General features: G+C 44.3%; 1 protein-coding gene across 1 annotated transcript in view; it reads left to right on the top strand.

Annotated features, from left to right (window-relative positions):
* The window catches only part of INCA1 (inhibitor of CDK, cyclin A1 interacting protein 1), a 56,637-nt gene that overhangs the window by 25,518 nt on the left and 13,494 nt on the right, over nucleotides 1-17,625 (top strand). The window contains exons 2-5 of the mRNA XM_077261555.1: nucleotides 10,388-10,447; nucleotides 10,640-10,756; nucleotides 10,873-10,900; nucleotides 11,887-12,077. Of these exons, the coding sequence (XP_077117670.1) occupies nucleotides 10,404-10,447; nucleotides 10,640-10,756; nucleotides 10,873-10,900; nucleotides 11,887-12,077 (380 nt within the window). The 5' untranslated portion in view covers nucleotides 10,388-10,403. The remainder of the gene's footprint in view (nucleotides 1-10,387; nucleotides 10,448-10,639; nucleotides 10,757-10,872; nucleotides 10,901-11,886; nucleotides 12,078-17,625) is intronic.

Consider the following 17,625-nt stretch of genomic DNA (forward strand, 5'->3'; position numbering starts at 1 on the left):
CTTTTGAACATCAGTTTGCATTATTCTCAGCACCATTCACCTTTGATGTTGCAAAGGCAGAAGAAAGCCGCAAATGGAACTTTTAGAAATACAATCTGATTCTACACTCAGAGCAAAGTATCTTGAAGTGAGAATACCTGGTTTCTTTTCATACCTTCCTGAAAAGTTTAACAACTTTAAAAAGTGTGCCACAAAGATTATGGCAATGTTTGGTTCAACCTATGTTTGCGAACAGTTATTTTCTTTTATGAAACTAACAAAATCTTCTCAGAGAACAAGGCTGACTGATCACCACTTATCATCTTTGATCAAAGTAGGCACTGCGTTGTCATTTCAGCCTGATATACCAACAATTGTTAGCACAAAGAGGTGTCAAGCCTCAGGACAAAACACTAATAATTGAAAAAAATGATAGCAAATAAATGTTTAGTTTTTAATTGCTGTATTTTTGTTAAATATATTAGTTGCTGTTGCGCACTGCAAATATATGTTGCTGTTACATATTACTACTTCATATCTTGTTTTCATGACTGCTGTTAAAATACGTGTGTGACATTAGCTGCTGTGTGCGGCCCTCGCAACAACCTCTAGTTATTCATGTGGCCCTCGGGGTACCCTGAGTTTGACATGCCTGGATTAAACTAAAGTATGAGAACAAAGGGAATTATCACACACTCAAAACCTAGCAACAGTCAGATAACTCCACCAAAAGCCTTCTCCAATAACAACCAACAGCAACCTCCAGCCATGCAGCATAAGCTTCTCTGACAATGAGTGCTAGCCAGGACCCAGATTATATAGGAGATGTGAGTGGCCAACAGTGCACAGCTGAGAGCCTTAATGCAGGAAAGCTTCCAGGAGCTCTCACCTGAGCAGATTAACCTCTGCACTGCAGAAAATAAATTTGCACTGGTTAATAGGAAGGTGAAGTGCTTCTAATCAGTGCAGGAATAGAAGTCAGACAAGCGGTCTTCTGGCTCCTATCTATCATGGTAAATCTGTGACAGTACACTCCCCCCCCCCCCCACCTTCTACAAGGGACCTCCAGAACCTTAGATCAGGTTTTATCTGGGTGTGCCACACGGAAAGACCGGATCACCCTGGCCGCTTGGACGTCAGATGCTGGTACCCACAGCCTCTATTCAGGACCGTATCTCTACCAGTGTACCAGATACTGATGCGACCGACAAACTAAGCGAGAATCAACAATCTTAGCTATCTGAAATTCCAAATTTCCATCCACAATGACAGGAGATGGCAGTAACGGTGATGGTACAGAGGACGCAACGTATCTCTTGAGTGAAGATCGATGAAACATTATGGATTCTAAAGGTGGGCGGCAAAGTAACGCAGAATGCTACGGTATTGATGACTGCTGCGATCTTATAAGGACTGATAAACCTGAGACCCAGTTTCCAAGTGAGAACCTTCAACTTAATGTTCCTTGAGGACAACCACTCCCAGTCACCAGCACACAGGTCCCACCAAACATGTCCAATCAACCTCTTATATTTGGACACTCTATATAATTGGACCCCATCTTCCTCAAATTATCAAGAACCCCTTGCCACACAGACGTAATTGATGATGAAGCCGTTACTCTTCAGGTATACCAGAAGAACGATTCCTATTAAATGAGCTGAACTCAGGATGAAACCCGGATGCTCCGAAAATGGAGACTTACCAGTAGACTCATGACAACAATTATTTACCCTGAATTCAGCTAGTGGTAAGTAGGTAATCCAACATAAGATAAGTCTCAAGATTCTGGTAAACCCATTCAGTTTGCCCATTAGACTGCGTGTGAAATGCTGAAGAGAACAACAGAGGGATCCAAAACGAGTGTAAAACGCCCTCCAAAATTTGGAAATAAACTGCACTCCCCGGTCAGACAAGATCGGTAGGGATGCCATGTAATTTTACAATTTCTCTGATGAAAATGTGACATTTTACTGAATCTGTCCACCACCACCAAAATTACAATATTACCTGCTGTGACAGGTAGATAAATGATAAAATCAACCGATAAATAAGTCCAAAGTCTTCTGGGAATCGCCAGTGGTTTGAGAGACCCAGACGGACAAGTATGAGAGGTTTTAGAATGCACATAGACACTGCAAGTGGCTACATACTCCCAGACATCCTGTACCCCTGATCACCAAAAACGCAGAGTAAGAAGATCGGTCGTGGCTTTATTACCAGGATATCCTCCCAAACCGAATCATAATGCTCACTAAGAACTCTCAGGCCCCTGAGCCTCAACAACCTCTTTCTCAAGATTGGAGCATGTAGACGGAATAACCATCCCATTTTGTAGTATAGGAGCTGTTTCACAATTTTCTCGACCCCCAAGGAAACAACAAGATAAGGCATCCGCCTTAATGTTCTCGTTCCTGGCCTATAAGTAGCAAAAACGTTAAACCTTACGAAGAACAATGCCCATCTTGCCTGCTTCGCAGACTTTATATATGCGAGAGTCTTAAGATCCATGATTACCATAACCAGATGAACTGCTCCCTCCAGAAAATGATGCCACTCTTCAAAGGCCCACTTGATTGTCAAAAGTTCCTTTTCCAATGTCATAATTTCTCTCCACAGATGACAGTTTTTTAGAATAGTATGCACGCAGACGCCATTTACCAGGAGACCGACCCTGCGACAATACAGCCCCCACTTCAGACACATCAACTTTTACAATAAAAGGTTGAGTGACGTCAGGCTGTATGAGTATCGGCACAGATGCATAATACTCCTTCAAGGTATCAAATGCCTCCCTGGCCAGACTGAACCACTTGGAAAAGTCTATCTCTTTCCTGGTTATAACTGTTAGAGGTTTGGCCACTACCATAAAGCTTTTGATGAACTTACCGTAGTAAGTAGTTGGCGAAACCCCAAAACCTTTCTAACGCCTTCAAATCTTCAGGACGATCCCAATCCAGTACCGCCTGGACTTTTGCCGGATCCATGCGAAAACACATCCTAGAAAAGGGATCTCCTCAACCAAGAGCATACATTTCTCTGGTTTGACAAATAATTACTGATCTCTGAGCTGTAAGAGCTGCCTGACATGTACCTGATGTGACTCAAGGTCAGGTGAATAAATATGTCACCAAGATTACAACAAATCTACCTGCCAGGTGACTAAAGATGTAATTTACAAAGTGCTGAAAGACGGGAGCATTCGTCAACCCAAATTACATCACAAGGTTCTCATAGTGTCCCTCAGGCATATTGAAAGCTGTTTTCCACTCATCCCGCCTCTTTAATACAAATGAGATTATATGCCTCCTGAGATCCAGTTTAGAAAAAGATTTTGCTCCTACAATCTGATTAAAGAGGTCCAGGATGAGAGGGAGCAGATACGGATCCCGGACCATGATGTGATTGAGTTCGGGGAAATCTACGTAACCCTGTCTTTACAAAGAAAAACCTCGTAGCAATGGGGGATGAGGATGGTATGATACGACCCTTTGCCAAACTTACCGCAATATAGACCTTCATGGCTTGCCTCTCTGGACCAAACATATTATATAGTCTGCTCTTTGGCAGCTTGGCCCTAGGGACAGGATTAATGGCGCAGTCATAAGGGCAATGGGGAGGAAGTTCTTGGCACGCCGGCTCCGATAAAACATCCCCAAAGGCAGACAGGTATTTAGACACAAACTGGATATCCACCCTTGCAAGTCGGGTGCCCAAGCAGTGTCCTTGAAAATTCTCCACTTTACGACGTCCCGAGTCTGCCAATCTACCACAGGTTTGTTCAGAGTGAGCCAAATAAGTCCAAGAACCACAGGAGGGGGCAGACCCTCTCGCGCATGACAGTCAGTACCTTCTGAGTGCATGGCCCCTACCTATAAATGTAACCCCCGTACGGTTTGAGTAAAATACCCCTGTCTCAAGGGTGCGGAGTTGATGGCGATTATGGGTATAGGTCTGGACAGCATATGTGGTTTGAGGCCCTGGACCTGGATGAACCAAGCGTTGCTCAAGTTAAACCCCACCCCACTGTCTGGAAATGCAGAAATAACCATCTTATTTTTGCCCAGATGGATTTCAGCAAGCAGAAAAAATTGTGTCCTACCCACAGAGGAGATATGTACACCCAGGTTGCTAACCTCCCCGCAACCTGGGCTCCTTAGTTTTCCGGCGGCTGTTTACCGTGAGTTAGAGAAAGACACAGGCCTACAAAATGTCCCTTTCTACCACAGTTAAATTCTCCCCCTTTGCACTAAACAATAGACTGCTTTTCAGAAGGGGTTGCATCACCCAACTGCATGGGTTATTCAGATGACTCAGACCAGGTTTGCCTTGGTTCCAGACCTCCTGCACATTGGGGTGTCTCTTTATGTCTCCGGTGAAGATGGCGATCCACCTGGATAGCCGGAGACATGGCCGCCTCAAGGGAAATTGGAGTCTGATACAGGGCTAAGGCATCCTTCACCCTTACTGATAGCCCGTCATGCAACTGGCTATAGAGCGCAGGGTCAGTCTACTTAGTGTCAGTGGACCACCTCCCAAACTCAGAGCAATACTTCTCCGCAGGCCAGTCTCCCTGCCGAAGCTGGAGTAGTGTAGGGTCGTCATATATGTTACCCAGCGCCAGAAAAAATTCATTCACCATCTGGAGCGATAGGGAGTCAGGAGAGAATGACCATGATTGGGGGTCACACTGAAGGAATGAGATTATTATCCCCACGCATTGCTCCTCAGCTCCTGAGGAACAAGGACATAACTTGAAGTATAATTTACAGGCCTCCCTGAAAACAACAAACTTGTCACACCCCCAAAGAACCTGTCAGACAAAGCGATCATGAGCTCCACTAAGGGTTGCCTGGGAGTCATGGTCCTCAAACCTGATGTGTTAGTGTTAGGGTACTGCAAAATGACAGTTCGTAGATCTGCCACCACCAGGCTGAGTTACTACAATTGCCCTGTCAGAGCAGTGATAGGATCCATAATGGATACACAAAACGTTTCGGTCAGAGCTAATGTCATTACTCTGTTGTCAGGTGTCCTGGGATTAGGGGCTCCTTCCCTGTTACTGATGCTAGGGGCATCCTAGCTCACTCTGTTCCCCTAATTACTTCTGATGGTGGAGACGCTGGGTGTTGTGAATTCTGCTTTTGGGTTCCCTCCGGTGGTAGTAGGTGGTAATGCAGTTGTCCCAGGGTTGCAGTCCTGGTCAGGTGTGTCTGCTGATTGCAGTTCTGACTGGGGTATTTAGGTGTGCAGGATTCATTAGTCCTTGCCAGTTGTCAATTGTTGTTGGGAGGTGTTGGACCTCTGCCTGGTTCCTCCTGCCTTTCTGCCAAATCAGCAAAGATAAGTGTCTGGGTTTTTTTTCCTGTGGCACACATGCTGTGTGCTTCACATTTCAGTGCTCTTCTTTGTGTTTTCTTGCCCAGCTTAGACTGTGTCAGTATTTTCTCAGTCTTGTTGGATTCTCTGGAGTGGCAGATATACATTCCATGTCTTTAGTTAGATTGTGGAACTTTTTGTATTATCAGCTGTGGATATTTTTGGAAGGGTTTTAATACTGACCGCCTAGTAATCTGTCCTATCCTTTCCTATTTAGCTAGCGTGGCCTCTTTTGCTAAATCCTGTTTTCTGCCTGCGTGTGTCTTTCCTCTCCTACTCACAGTCAATATTCGTGGGGGGCTGCCTATCCTTTGGGGTTTTGCTCTGAGGCAAGGTAGTATTCCTATTTCCATCTATAGGGGTATTTAGTCCTCCGGCTGTGTCGAGGTGTCTAGGGTTTGTTAGGCACACCCCACGGCTACTTCTAGTTGCGGTGTTAGTTCAGGATTTGCGGTCAGTACAGGTTCCATCGACTCCAGAGAAACTTTTCATGCGGCTCCAAGGTCACCAGATCATAACAGCTGGGGCCACGTACCTTGCCTTAGCTTCTGAATCCGCCCTCAGTCTGTGCCCTTCCCCCACCCAGGGTAGAGGTGAGTAGTAGTGTACCGTAATACACCAACCAGACTAACAAGGTAATACAAGCAGGGGTAACGAAAAATATCAAACACATATATACTCACACATACAACAGAGGAATACACCGGGGAGTGGAGGATAGGATTAAACCAAAGTAGAAGAAGAAAGGGAATTATCACACACGCAAAACCTAGCAACAGTGTCAGATAAATCCACAAAACACCTTCTCTAATAACAACCAACAACAACCTCCAGCCATGCAGCGTAAGCTTTCTCTGACAATGAGTGGTAGCCAGGGCCCAGATTATATAGGAGATGTGAGTGGCTACCAGTTCACAGCTGAGAGCCTAAACACAGGAAAGCTTCAAGGAGCTTTCAACTGAGTCGATTAACCCCTGCACTGCTAAAAGAAATTTACACTGGTTAATAAGGTGAAGTGCTTATAATCAGTGCAGGAGTAAGAGAAATCAGCTGAGGTCTTCTGGCTCTTCTCTGTCGTGGTAAACACATGACAATGAGGAGAAGAGAGGACAGGGTGAGGAGAAGAGGAGTGAGAGGAGTCACTATACCATCTCAGACAGACGTCTGTACAGCCTCTGTTTGAAGACTTCTATTGAAGGAGAACTCACCACCTCTCGTGGCAGCCTATTTCACACTGATCCCTTTCAGTTTAATTCCATTGCTTCTCGTGTTTCCATGTGCAAATGAGAATAATGATGATCCTTCTACACTGTGACAACCCTTCAGATATTTGTAGACAGCTATTAAGTCTCCTCTTAGCCTTCTTTTTTTGCAAGCTAAACATTCCCAGATCCTTTAGCCGTTCCCTGTAGGACTTACTTTACAGTCCGCTCACCATCCTGTTCACACTTCCCTGAACTTGCTCCAGGTTTTCAATGTCTTTTTTAAAATGTGGAGCCCAGAACTGCACACAGTATTCCAGATCTTCTCTTAATAAATCTTAGAACTGTGTTTGTCTTTTTTTTTTGCTTCTGCATCACACTGTTGATTCATGTGCAGTCTGTGATCTATTAGTATACCCAAGTCTTTTTCACAAATGTTGATGCTTAGTTCTATTCCTCCTATTCTGTAGATTTAATTTTTGTTTTTCTTGCCCAGATGTAGAATTTCCCCCCTGTTAAATATCATTCTATTTGTCACTGCCCATTGTCTCTGTCTTCTCTAGTGTTAGCTATCGCTCCTAGCTTTGCATCATCTGCAAATTTGATTAGTTTACCTTCAGTTCCCTTATCTAGATCATTTATAAAAATGTTGAACAACACTGTGGCCAGGACAGAACCTTGTGGTATTTCACTTGAAACATTCTTCCAATTGGTTGTGCAACCATTTATCACCATTCTGAGTACGATCACTGAGCCACTTATGAATCCACCTAACCGTAGCCTTGTTAATCCCATACTCGGTCATTTTTCAATAGGGATAGTATGAGATACTTTATTAAATGCTTTTCTGAAGTGGAAATATACTATATCTACCGCTTTTCCCTGATCCACACAGTCAGTGATTCCATAGTAGAAGGAAATTAGATTAGTCTGGCATGACTTGTTTGCTACAAACCTCTGCTGGCTCTGGTTCATTACTGTATTCTTATTTGAGTACTAAGGCTACTTTCTTAGTTCGTGGTCCGTCTCCACATGTAAGATGACGTGGCTTCCATGACAGAACAATTACACTGGCTAAAGGTGTGTAGCCAGCTTTTAACCCTTAGCTCGCCCCCTCCCATATTTGCCACCACCTCTCTGGTCCGGGCTAAAATCTCCTCCTTTGACCTCCTGGCTGAAATAATTCCCAATACCTAGGATGGGTCATAACTTCCTAGTGGGAGGTCCAAACAGGATGACTGACATCTCAACGGGTTTGTTGGGGCTCGATCGATACGGGGAATCCAAACTTGGGTCAGCTAAGTGGTTCTGGAGAGCCAGTCTTAATAGTTTGGTATCTGGGACGGCTAGAGAACGTTGAGACCCTGGTGTGTGTGTGCGGAAGGCCCCCAGGATTCTGGTGGTATATTGGACTTAACCCTGAGATGCACGGTAGTCTCATAATTTATCCCTGTGTCGGTGCCTAACCGTCTAGAGTTTCCATTGATAGCAGACTGCCTTGCACAAAAAGACAGCAGGGGGCCCAAGCTCTGTTCCTCCTCACATTAATTGACACGGGGCCTCTAATTTTCTGGCCATATGGCATGTTCCTGTTCTTTTGGGAATTTGTGGACTTATCTCATGGGTGGGGGCCACAATTCAGGAGTGGAGAGAGATCTCTGGATAATCAATTGAGCTTCAAATTAATACATCAAAATGGAGTTTCCCTCATCCCTCACACTGCCTTTCTGAAGTCCAACCTTAAAGTTTGAGTCACTGGTTTGGTCTGAGTAGAACAAGACAGGGCATCTGGAGAGTAAAAGTGAGAGAAGTGTGAGGAGAAGAGGAGTGTGAGAAGAGAAAAGCACTGTGAGGAGAAGGGTGAGGAGAACAAGACAGCGTGTTAGGAGAATAAAAGTGAGAGAAGCGTGAGAATAAATGTTTGAGGAGAAGGGTGAGTAAAAGAAAACAGTGTGAGGAGAAGAGGAGTGTGAGGAGAAAAAAAGATTGTGGATAAGGGTAAGGATACAATTTTGAGGATAAGGGTACCGTCACACAGTGAAATTTTCATGGCTACGACGGCACTATCCGTGACGTCGCAGCGTCGTATGAATATCGCTCCAGCGTCGTAGACTGCGGTCACACTTTGCAATCACGGCGCTGGAGCGATGCCGAAGTCCCCGGGTAACCAGGGTAAACATCGGGTAACTAAGCGCAGGGCCGCGCTTAGTAACCCGATGTTTACCCTGGTTACCAGCGTAAACGTAAAAAAACCAAACAGTACATACTCACATTCCGGTGTCTGTCCCCCGGCGTTCTGCTTCTCTGCACTGTGTAAGCACAGCGGCCGGAAAGCAGAGCCGTGACGTCACCGCTGTGCTCGCTTTCCGGCCGGCAGGCGCTCACAGTGCAGAGAAGCTGAGACGCCGGAGGACTGACACCGGAATGTAAGTATGTACTGTTTGTTTTTTTTACGTTTACGCTGGTAACCAGGGTAAACATCGGGTTACTAAGCGCGGCCCTGCGCTTAGTTACCCGATGTTTACCCTGGTTACAAGCGAACACATCGCTGGATCGGTGTCACACACAACGATCCAGCGATGTCAGCGGGTGATCAAGCGACGAAAGAAAGTTCCAAACGATCTGCTACGACGTACGATTCTCAGCAGGGTCCCTGATCGCAGTAGCGTATCAGACACAGCGATATCGTAACGATATCGCTAGAACGTCACGAATCGTGCCGTCGTAGCGATGAAAATGGCACTGTGTGACGGTACCCTAAGAGTGTGAGGTAAAGAAGACGTTGTGAGCAGTAGAAGACAGGGTGTTAGTTAAATGGAAGTGAAAGGAGTGTGAGGAGAAGAAATGTTTCAGGAGAAGAAAACAGTGTGATGACAAGAGAAGTGTGAGGAGAAGAAGACAGCAGCATATATTTGGTGAAGAGAAGGGTGAGTAGAAGAAGTCAGTGTTAGGAGAAGAAAAGTGAGACCATAAGAGGAGTGTATGGAGATGAGTGTGAAGAGAAGAAAAGTTTGAGGAGAAGGGTGAGGAAAAATAGTGTGTGAGGAGAAGAAAAGTGGAAAATGTGAGAACAATAGTACAGGGTGTGAGGAGAAGAGTGTGAAGAGAAAGGTGAGGAGAAGATAGGTTGATAGGAGTATGAGAGTGTGAAAAGAAGAGAAGGACAGGGAGTGAGCAGGAGAAGAGACTAAGTTATGGTGGGAGAGACCACAGGGTATGAGGAAACCAGGTCAGTGAGTGCGAGATGTGAGGATGACAGATGGGGTGTGAGGGCAGCGGCTTTTTGTGTTATGATACCCACCATTACTGGTTGGGCTGGTTTGTCACAAATAAGCAGCACACTGATAACTGGGCAGTGATGTTTTCTCCCAGAACATCACACTGCCTGTTGGTGTTGACTGCCTGCATATTCCCCTTTCCTTCCTCCTGGCCAGGAGCTGTGGTATGATCAGACCATGTTCCTGCACGGTCAGACACGGCCATTACATAGGGCACTTAATGAGATTATCTCTGCACAGGGGCAATTTTTTTTTAATATCCAATTGTGGAACTTATTTTTATTCCAATATTTATTAATTCAAACCTATGTTGTGTGTGGCACAACCCCTTTAATATATTTTGGCTGTTCCCGCCATTCCTGTGTACATTGGCGTGGTGTCAGTCATTGGTGCGGATGATCTGGCTCCATCACACGGCGCTGATAGGAGACAGAAGAGGACGCCATGTCGTCAGAGACTGTCAGAGTGGCATGGGATCGGTAGGAGAATCTGAGGCCATGACAAGTCACAGACGGATAACCATCACTATGTTGTTTCTTCTGAGTTTAGTTGGACGTCTGTGAAGATGTACGATGAATTTAGCAGCGAGAACTACATTCCCTATATCACGTAAGTGGATAAAGCAATTGATGATGTCCTGACATGTCGGATTACATGTAGTAGAGCTGATACCCCCTCCTGCCCACTGAGCAGCCACTGAGTGTATGGCCTCCGATCAGCCACACATGGAGGAGCACACCATGCCCTCCGCTCTACTGATCATATTATAGAGCCTGTCCTGACCATCGTTATGTCCCGCAGACGATCCCGGACCGTCAGCCGTCTGCTCCCTGAGCCCATCCTTCCTCACTCGCCACTGCTTCACCCGGAGAAGCGCTACGGCCCTGAGTTTTGGGATCGTCTCATGAGACAGCCCAGGTAAGTAGAGGCCACTTCTCCAGCACGAAGCCCTCTTACCCCCATCACTATCCATCTGACGCCTATTTATTTTCTGGGGGCTTTCTCGTATAATAACTTTATTCTTTTACTTTTAGCACCTATAACCCTGGAATCCCGGGATCGGTAAGAAATTCTGCCTTTGTTGCAAGTTTGTGTGGCATCTACTGTTCAGTACTTATGCCCTGGTAGCCGTACTCTGCGGTCAGTGCCGTCTCCACATCTTTATCGTTTATTATGTTTGGGGGTTTTTTTAATACATTTTTCCAAAAATTGACATTTGGTTTGTGTCACCACATTTCCAGATTATGACGTCTTTATTTTTGGTGAATTTTGTTTTATTTAAGCTGTCATTTTTGAGACTTAAGACTTTTTGCTTGGTTTTTTTTTCCAACTTTTGGGGAGGGTAAAGTGAAATAAAAATGTGAAGTTTGGCATATTTATTACAGCATTTATCGTGAAGGATAAATGATGGCATTTTAAAAATTTCTGAATTTTATGGACACAGCAATAAAAATGTTTTTTTTTTTATTTCTCATTTTCTTTTTACAAATTGTGAGTAAAGAAGAGCAAATTCAATAAAAAAAAATAAATGATTATAACTTTTTTTGTGTCCTTCGGGGACTTAAACTTCATTTATTTGTACATTTGCAATACTTTGAGTTGTATGAAGCCCTGTATGTGTATAAATCACTTGTCAGTAAGAGGTTAAGAACAAATGTATGTGGTGAAGATCAACGAGAATAGCAAGAGCCAGGTCAGAAAATTGAGGGATGGTTGCAGCCATAAAGCGCTGGAGCGAAACCCGTTCTCATGGGCATCTCCACAGGAGAGACTGCTGAAAAGTGACCTGTGCAGCACAGAGGATGTGGGATCAGAAGGCCAAGCGGCAGACGCAGCAGAACATTACATGTTCGGAGGAGACTCCCTACATAATGCCGTTTCTGCTGGTGGAGAGGCAGAGGAGGGGAGACGTCACAGCACTGAACAGAGGATTAGGCAGGGGCTACGCGATGTGGTCCCCGTATAGTACTGATAAGTGCAACACTAATATATAACCACTCTTCTCTATGTTCTTACTGCTTTTGTTTTTGTTTTTTCGACCCTTTAAGATGTCTAGTTATGAAACTTGGAGGACAGATGTTAAATGGAACAGCGTGCAACCTCCGCTCCTGGACACTCTGCCGCATCCATCAGAAATGTTCAAGGGGAAGAAAAAGAGGAAGTCTCCGGCTGAGAGGAGCGCCATATCTGTGGAAAACTATATCCAAGAGCTGCGGAAGAAGCAGAGCACCATAGACCAGTCAGTGTAGCTCGGGCATCCACGCACTGTGTACTATGCGGGATAGAACATTCAGGAATTAATACAGTATAAAGGGACTGCAGTGCTTACCTGTCCAGGTATCTGAACTACTGCAGTCCCAGGATGCAGCAGACCCATGTGATAAAGATGGCGGCAATACAGGTGCAAAATAGTGATGAGGCAATCACTCACAACCTACCAACTCATGGAGAGGTGACTGCTTAGTATATAACTACGCAAAAGAGGCTTGTATAGGACGCTGGTCACACACAGGTAATGCACAGTGTCTGGTTTACTCGCAAATGTGAGGACCCTTGGCACGGGTTGCGAGCTTACATATCTTGGCCAAAATATCAACCAATACCTCATAAATTATTTATATATCTATATTTTATGGTTCAGCCAGGCCCTGTATTTTTGGCCTTGTAAACTAGGGTGTCTGCCCTCATGGGATGCATCTAGACAGTGCTGGGCAGCCCGCTTGATCTAATAGTATGGGCGTCCCTAATAGGCTGTATAGCAGACACTGTACACTACCTGTGTGTGACCAGCGTCCTATACAAGCCTCTTTTGTGCAATTATACACTAAGCAGTCACCTCTATCAGTTGGTAGGTTGTGAGTGCTTGCCTCATCAGTATTTTGCACCTGTATTGCCGTCATCTTTATCACATGGGTTTGCTGCATCCTGGGACTGCACTAGTTCAGATGAGTGGACAGGTAAGCACTGCAGTCCCTTTATACTGTAATAATTCGTACATTTTTTTGAGGATTTTTAGTCCTCTTTTTGTAGTTTTTCTAGGGATATAATATTTAACATCGGTACATGTATAAGAATAACAGCCAGAGGGTCATGCAGGTCCCCACACTTACCACTTTGTCACAGATGACATCGGAGAGATCACACAAATCCCACTGCTGTCACCAGTTTGTCAGGGGACGCAACTCCGCTGCCTCGAATCATCATTACACAATTCACTGTTTCCACTACTAGGCCGGTTATTGGGGAACTAACAGTGATGGTATATATAAATAGTAGTATATCCGCGCTAGAAATAATCCCTCTCTTGTTAAGGTGGAACAATAATCCGGGGCACCTCTTGTATGATCTATCGGATATTTCTGGTTCTATATTAAAATTTACCTTATGAGGCTCAGTAAGATCTTCCAACTCCCACTAAGCTTTCAGCAGTTTAGATCTAGTTATAAAACGATATATGCTAAGAGATGGAAGTATATTATAAAGTATCCTTCAATGATACACAAGCACATATACATTAAACAGTGTTAGAAATCATAAACCCACAGAGGAATTTCTTAGGAAAGAGTTTTCGGTGTCACTAGGAGATGTTTACCTCTTGTGACTCAGTTAGCTCCTCCACTCCTCATCTCTTCGATGATTCTCCGTGCAATGGATCCGGATATGGGAACAGGTGTGTTAGCGAGGAGAGTGCGGGTAGTAAGCGCTGCCCCGGCCGGCGGCAGAACTCACCAAAGCCGTCACTCGTTGTCACCAGCGTGGAGTAGATGCGCGCTGTAGAGAATAGCCGCTCGGTTCACTGACAATGCAGGAACTTGCGTGACGTCACGGTCACGGACCAATTCCAACACGTTTCGGAATAGACGTATTCCTTCCTCAGGGATGGTCCATAGGAGGATATCTGCACTTTTATCTACAGTCGCGATCACCTGAGTCCTTCATGTCCTAAAAGCAAACAGCTCGATTTAGCTATTTAAACCCTTTGGCATTAAAGTGTCCAATTCAAATATCATCCTGCTTTCCTCTCTTGACATCTGTTTGATGTAGTTACCTTTTCGCCAACTTTTATTAACTATTTTTAAGCCCGTAATGGTGGTTCCTTTTATTAGACCTCCATGTTGGGTCAGAAAATGTTTCGATAATGGATGGCCTTGGAATTTCTTGTTTATATTCCTCAAGTGTTCCTTTATTCTTATATGCAAAGGCCGCTTTGTTCTCCCTATATAGAGTTTATTGCATGGGCATTTTATGGAATAAATAACTCCTTCGGTGTTGCAGGATATGTAGTCTTTAATTGTCCACTCATTTGGCCCGTTTGAGAGTGATAGTTGTTTCTTACAGTTTAGTTGCTTACAGGGTTTACATTTACGGCATGGATAGAATCCTGGACATATACGGTGAGGAGGATGGATCATCAAGGCTTGTGGATTTGGGACTGTAGGAGCTACTTTATTTGCCAGATTGTTGGCCTTTCTATATATGAACACTGGACGTTCCAGTATTTTTTCTCCTATGATTTTATCTTCTTTTAGGATGTCCCAGTGTTTGTTTATTATCTTCTTGAGTAGATGAGTGTTGGCATTAAATTGTGTAATTATAGGAACCACCTCTAGTGTTTTCTGATTCTCTCCTTTTTCTTTATTTTGTAGTCGTTGGGTTCTGGGTAGCCTTTCGACTAGCTGTTTTACCCTGGATAGGTGGTTCTGAGAATAACCTTTCTGGATAAATTTAGTCGTCAGGGTTTCCACTTCCCAGTTAAAGTCCTGTGTACTTGAACAGTTCCTATGGGCCCGGATAAATTGGCTTCTCGGGACATTAATTAACCAGCTGGGAAGGTGACAGCTTTCCAAGGATATGTAATTGTTAGCGTCAGTAGGTTTATGGAAAGTCTTGGTATGAATTTTGCCATTGTCAATAAAAATATTTAAGTCTAAAAAAATTAATAGATTCGGAACTGGTGGTGCCCGTGAAGTTTAAAAAATACTCGTTTTTATTTAAATTAATAATAAAATCTGACAGTAAATCAGGGCCCCCAGACCATATAAAAACAATATTATCAATAAAACGTTGCCAGAGTACCAGGTTCGCACAGCTAGGTTCCCTATCATAAATGGTTTGATGTTCCCATTTTCCTACATATAAATTTGCATAGCTTGGTGCGAACCTGGTACCCATAAAAGTCAAGTTTTATAGTTTCCAATCGCTATCGCCTATCTCAATTTAGTTGGATCACTCACCCTGCTGAGATATAAGCTTCAGCATCCACAGTCCAGGGTACCCAGGGTACGGACCACAGGGTAGGCAGAGTCCGGCCGGTCCAAAGGCAAATCCAGAGTCCCCTTGTCCAGGTGGAAATCAGTAGCCTTCCTTCTAGCGCCTGTGTGTTGTAGTACCTCCCTGCTGAGCAACTCGGTAAGGTCCTCACAACTTTCGTGGATGTTCTAGATGTTGTTTCTTCCTCTCTGTCCCCCAGATGGATGGTATGGATAGGACAAACCCGTTTGACTGATGGCCTGAGGCTTGTTTATAGGGACCCTAGAGACGCCCCGACCCCCACAATTTGCCACCATGTCTCCTAGGTATTAAGGTCGGGCAGCCAACTTGGAATTGACTGTCCTGCCGGTCTCTGAAGTAATGCGTAGAGTCAATTACTCCCTTGGTGTTCCAGCCACCGGCTACGCGCCTCAGAAGGAGGCAGCCTTTACAGGGCAGAACTCCTCCCGTTGTTTTCTCCTTGTGCTGTGACTTTGTTTCTCACTCTCTACAATACAATTCTCTTCTTGTCCTTTCTTAGGATGCTGCCGCACGTGGGGCAGGCGCAGCTCCGTAGCTTTCTGTCTCGCTAGGCCTCTGTCAGGATCCCACCCCTGACAGGGACCCTCTGTCTGCAGCTCAGATGTTCCTCCTTTCCCTGCCTGACAGGTGCTCACTGGGTCAAACCCAGCCAGCGTCTCACTAACTTTCTATCCAACCCACCAGTTTTACCCTTCTGTGAGGAGTGCCCTACTAGATAGGAGCATGGCTCCCCCTGGTGGACTGGAGTGTGAAGTGTGGTGTATGGTTTGTGATACCTGGAAAGATTAACTCCTTTATTACCTTCAGACGTAATATCACCCCCCTGGTGGAAGAATGACATTACTGCAACGACCAGGACTCTGGGGCGCTGCACTTACTACCCGTACTCCCCTCGCTAACACACCTGTTCCCATATCCGGATCCATTGCACGGAGAATCATTGAAGAGATGAGGTGTGGAGGAGCTAACTGAGTCACAAGAGGTAAACATCTCCTAGTGACACCAAAAACTGTTTCCTAATAAATTCCTCTGTGGGTTTATGATTTCTAACACTTTTTAATGTATATGTGCTTGTGTATCATTGAAGGATACTTTATAATATACTTCCATCTCTTAGCATATATCTTTTTATAGCTAGATCTAAACTGCTGAAAGCTTAGTGGGAGTTGGAAGATCTTACTGAGCCTCATAAGGTAAATTTTAATATAGAACCAGAAATATCCGATAGATCATACAAGAGGTGCCCCTGATTATTGTTCCACTTTAACAAGAGAGGGATTATTTCTAGCGCGGATATACTACTATTTATTCCAATTTTATAAAACGACACAGAGAAGTGGTACTGTGTCATTATCTGCTGCAAGAATCTAATATAGCAAGCGCCACTGGTGTCCAAATATTTACAGTGATGGTATATATACCTGCAATTCTAACGCATGGAATATATGTATATACCCCCGGTATGGTCACTGCCATCTCCACAATAACAATAACTACTCGCTGCTACCACCAATCGTTTACAAGCCAATTGGACACCCATAACAGGTAGTGTATGTCTTCAGGGGTGCGGTTTACAGAACAAGAGGAACAGAGCTATTAAATTTTATATTTAACCAGAATGATAGGCAGTGTTTATAAAAATATACAAAATATTTTACAAACAGGACAAAACAATATAGTGTATACAATTACATAAAATAAACAGGATTACGAAAATAAATAACTAAACTCAATGTCACCACAATGGCTTCAGAGCTTAGTGGATACAAGAAATCTGATTGAAAAACATGGATCAAGCCTACACAGCAGTGTACCTTCCGGCATTGAAACACATAATTTGCCTTGTCATTTTTATCAGCACTTAAGTTACACCCACACACATCCCCCTTGACTCATAACAATACTGGTCATGGGTAGTGGCTTCAGTTTCAGAAAAATATGAGATTCCCAACATTCACAATATCTTCAGTCCGGACGATCACAGGCATTCGATATCACCGTCATATTTTTTATCAGTATTTTACTTTTTCATATATAGCTGACAACAGTCATGTCATGTTTACTATCTGGCCACTATTGATTTGGGGCTGATTGGCAGGTCTCCCAGTTATGAAGAAATATGCATATTCTTCCCCTATCAGTCCTGAAATTGAAAATGTATGTCCCATCAATATCTGATCTTCAATATCTCTTCAGCAGGTACAAAGTCTTATGGACGTTTCCTTTACAACTTGAAGCATTTTCCACACAGTTGCCAGTTGTCCACTGCTTCACACTACTTCTCCACGACCCAGCTTTAATGCTACTGTCCTGATCAACTAGTGTCATCTACTTGTTCTGCGTCCTCTTTCCACTGCTGGCACCCTGGAACCTCCTCGTGTGACCCTTCCTCGTACTCAGGCCTGCTTATGCCCGTTACTTTGCAGTGTTGCAAGCTCGAGGTCTCGTGGCTAGGCATCCTTCCTAGGATCCGTCTCTGGAAGGCCATTCTGTCT

This window comes from Ranitomeya variabilis, chromosome 5, assembly GCF_051348905.1.
Source record: "Ranitomeya variabilis isolate aRanVar5 chromosome 5, aRanVar5.hap1, whole genome shotgun sequence".
Classification (NCBI taxonomy): Eukaryota; Metazoa; Chordata; class Amphibia; order Anura; family Dendrobatidae; genus Ranitomeya; species Ranitomeya variabilis.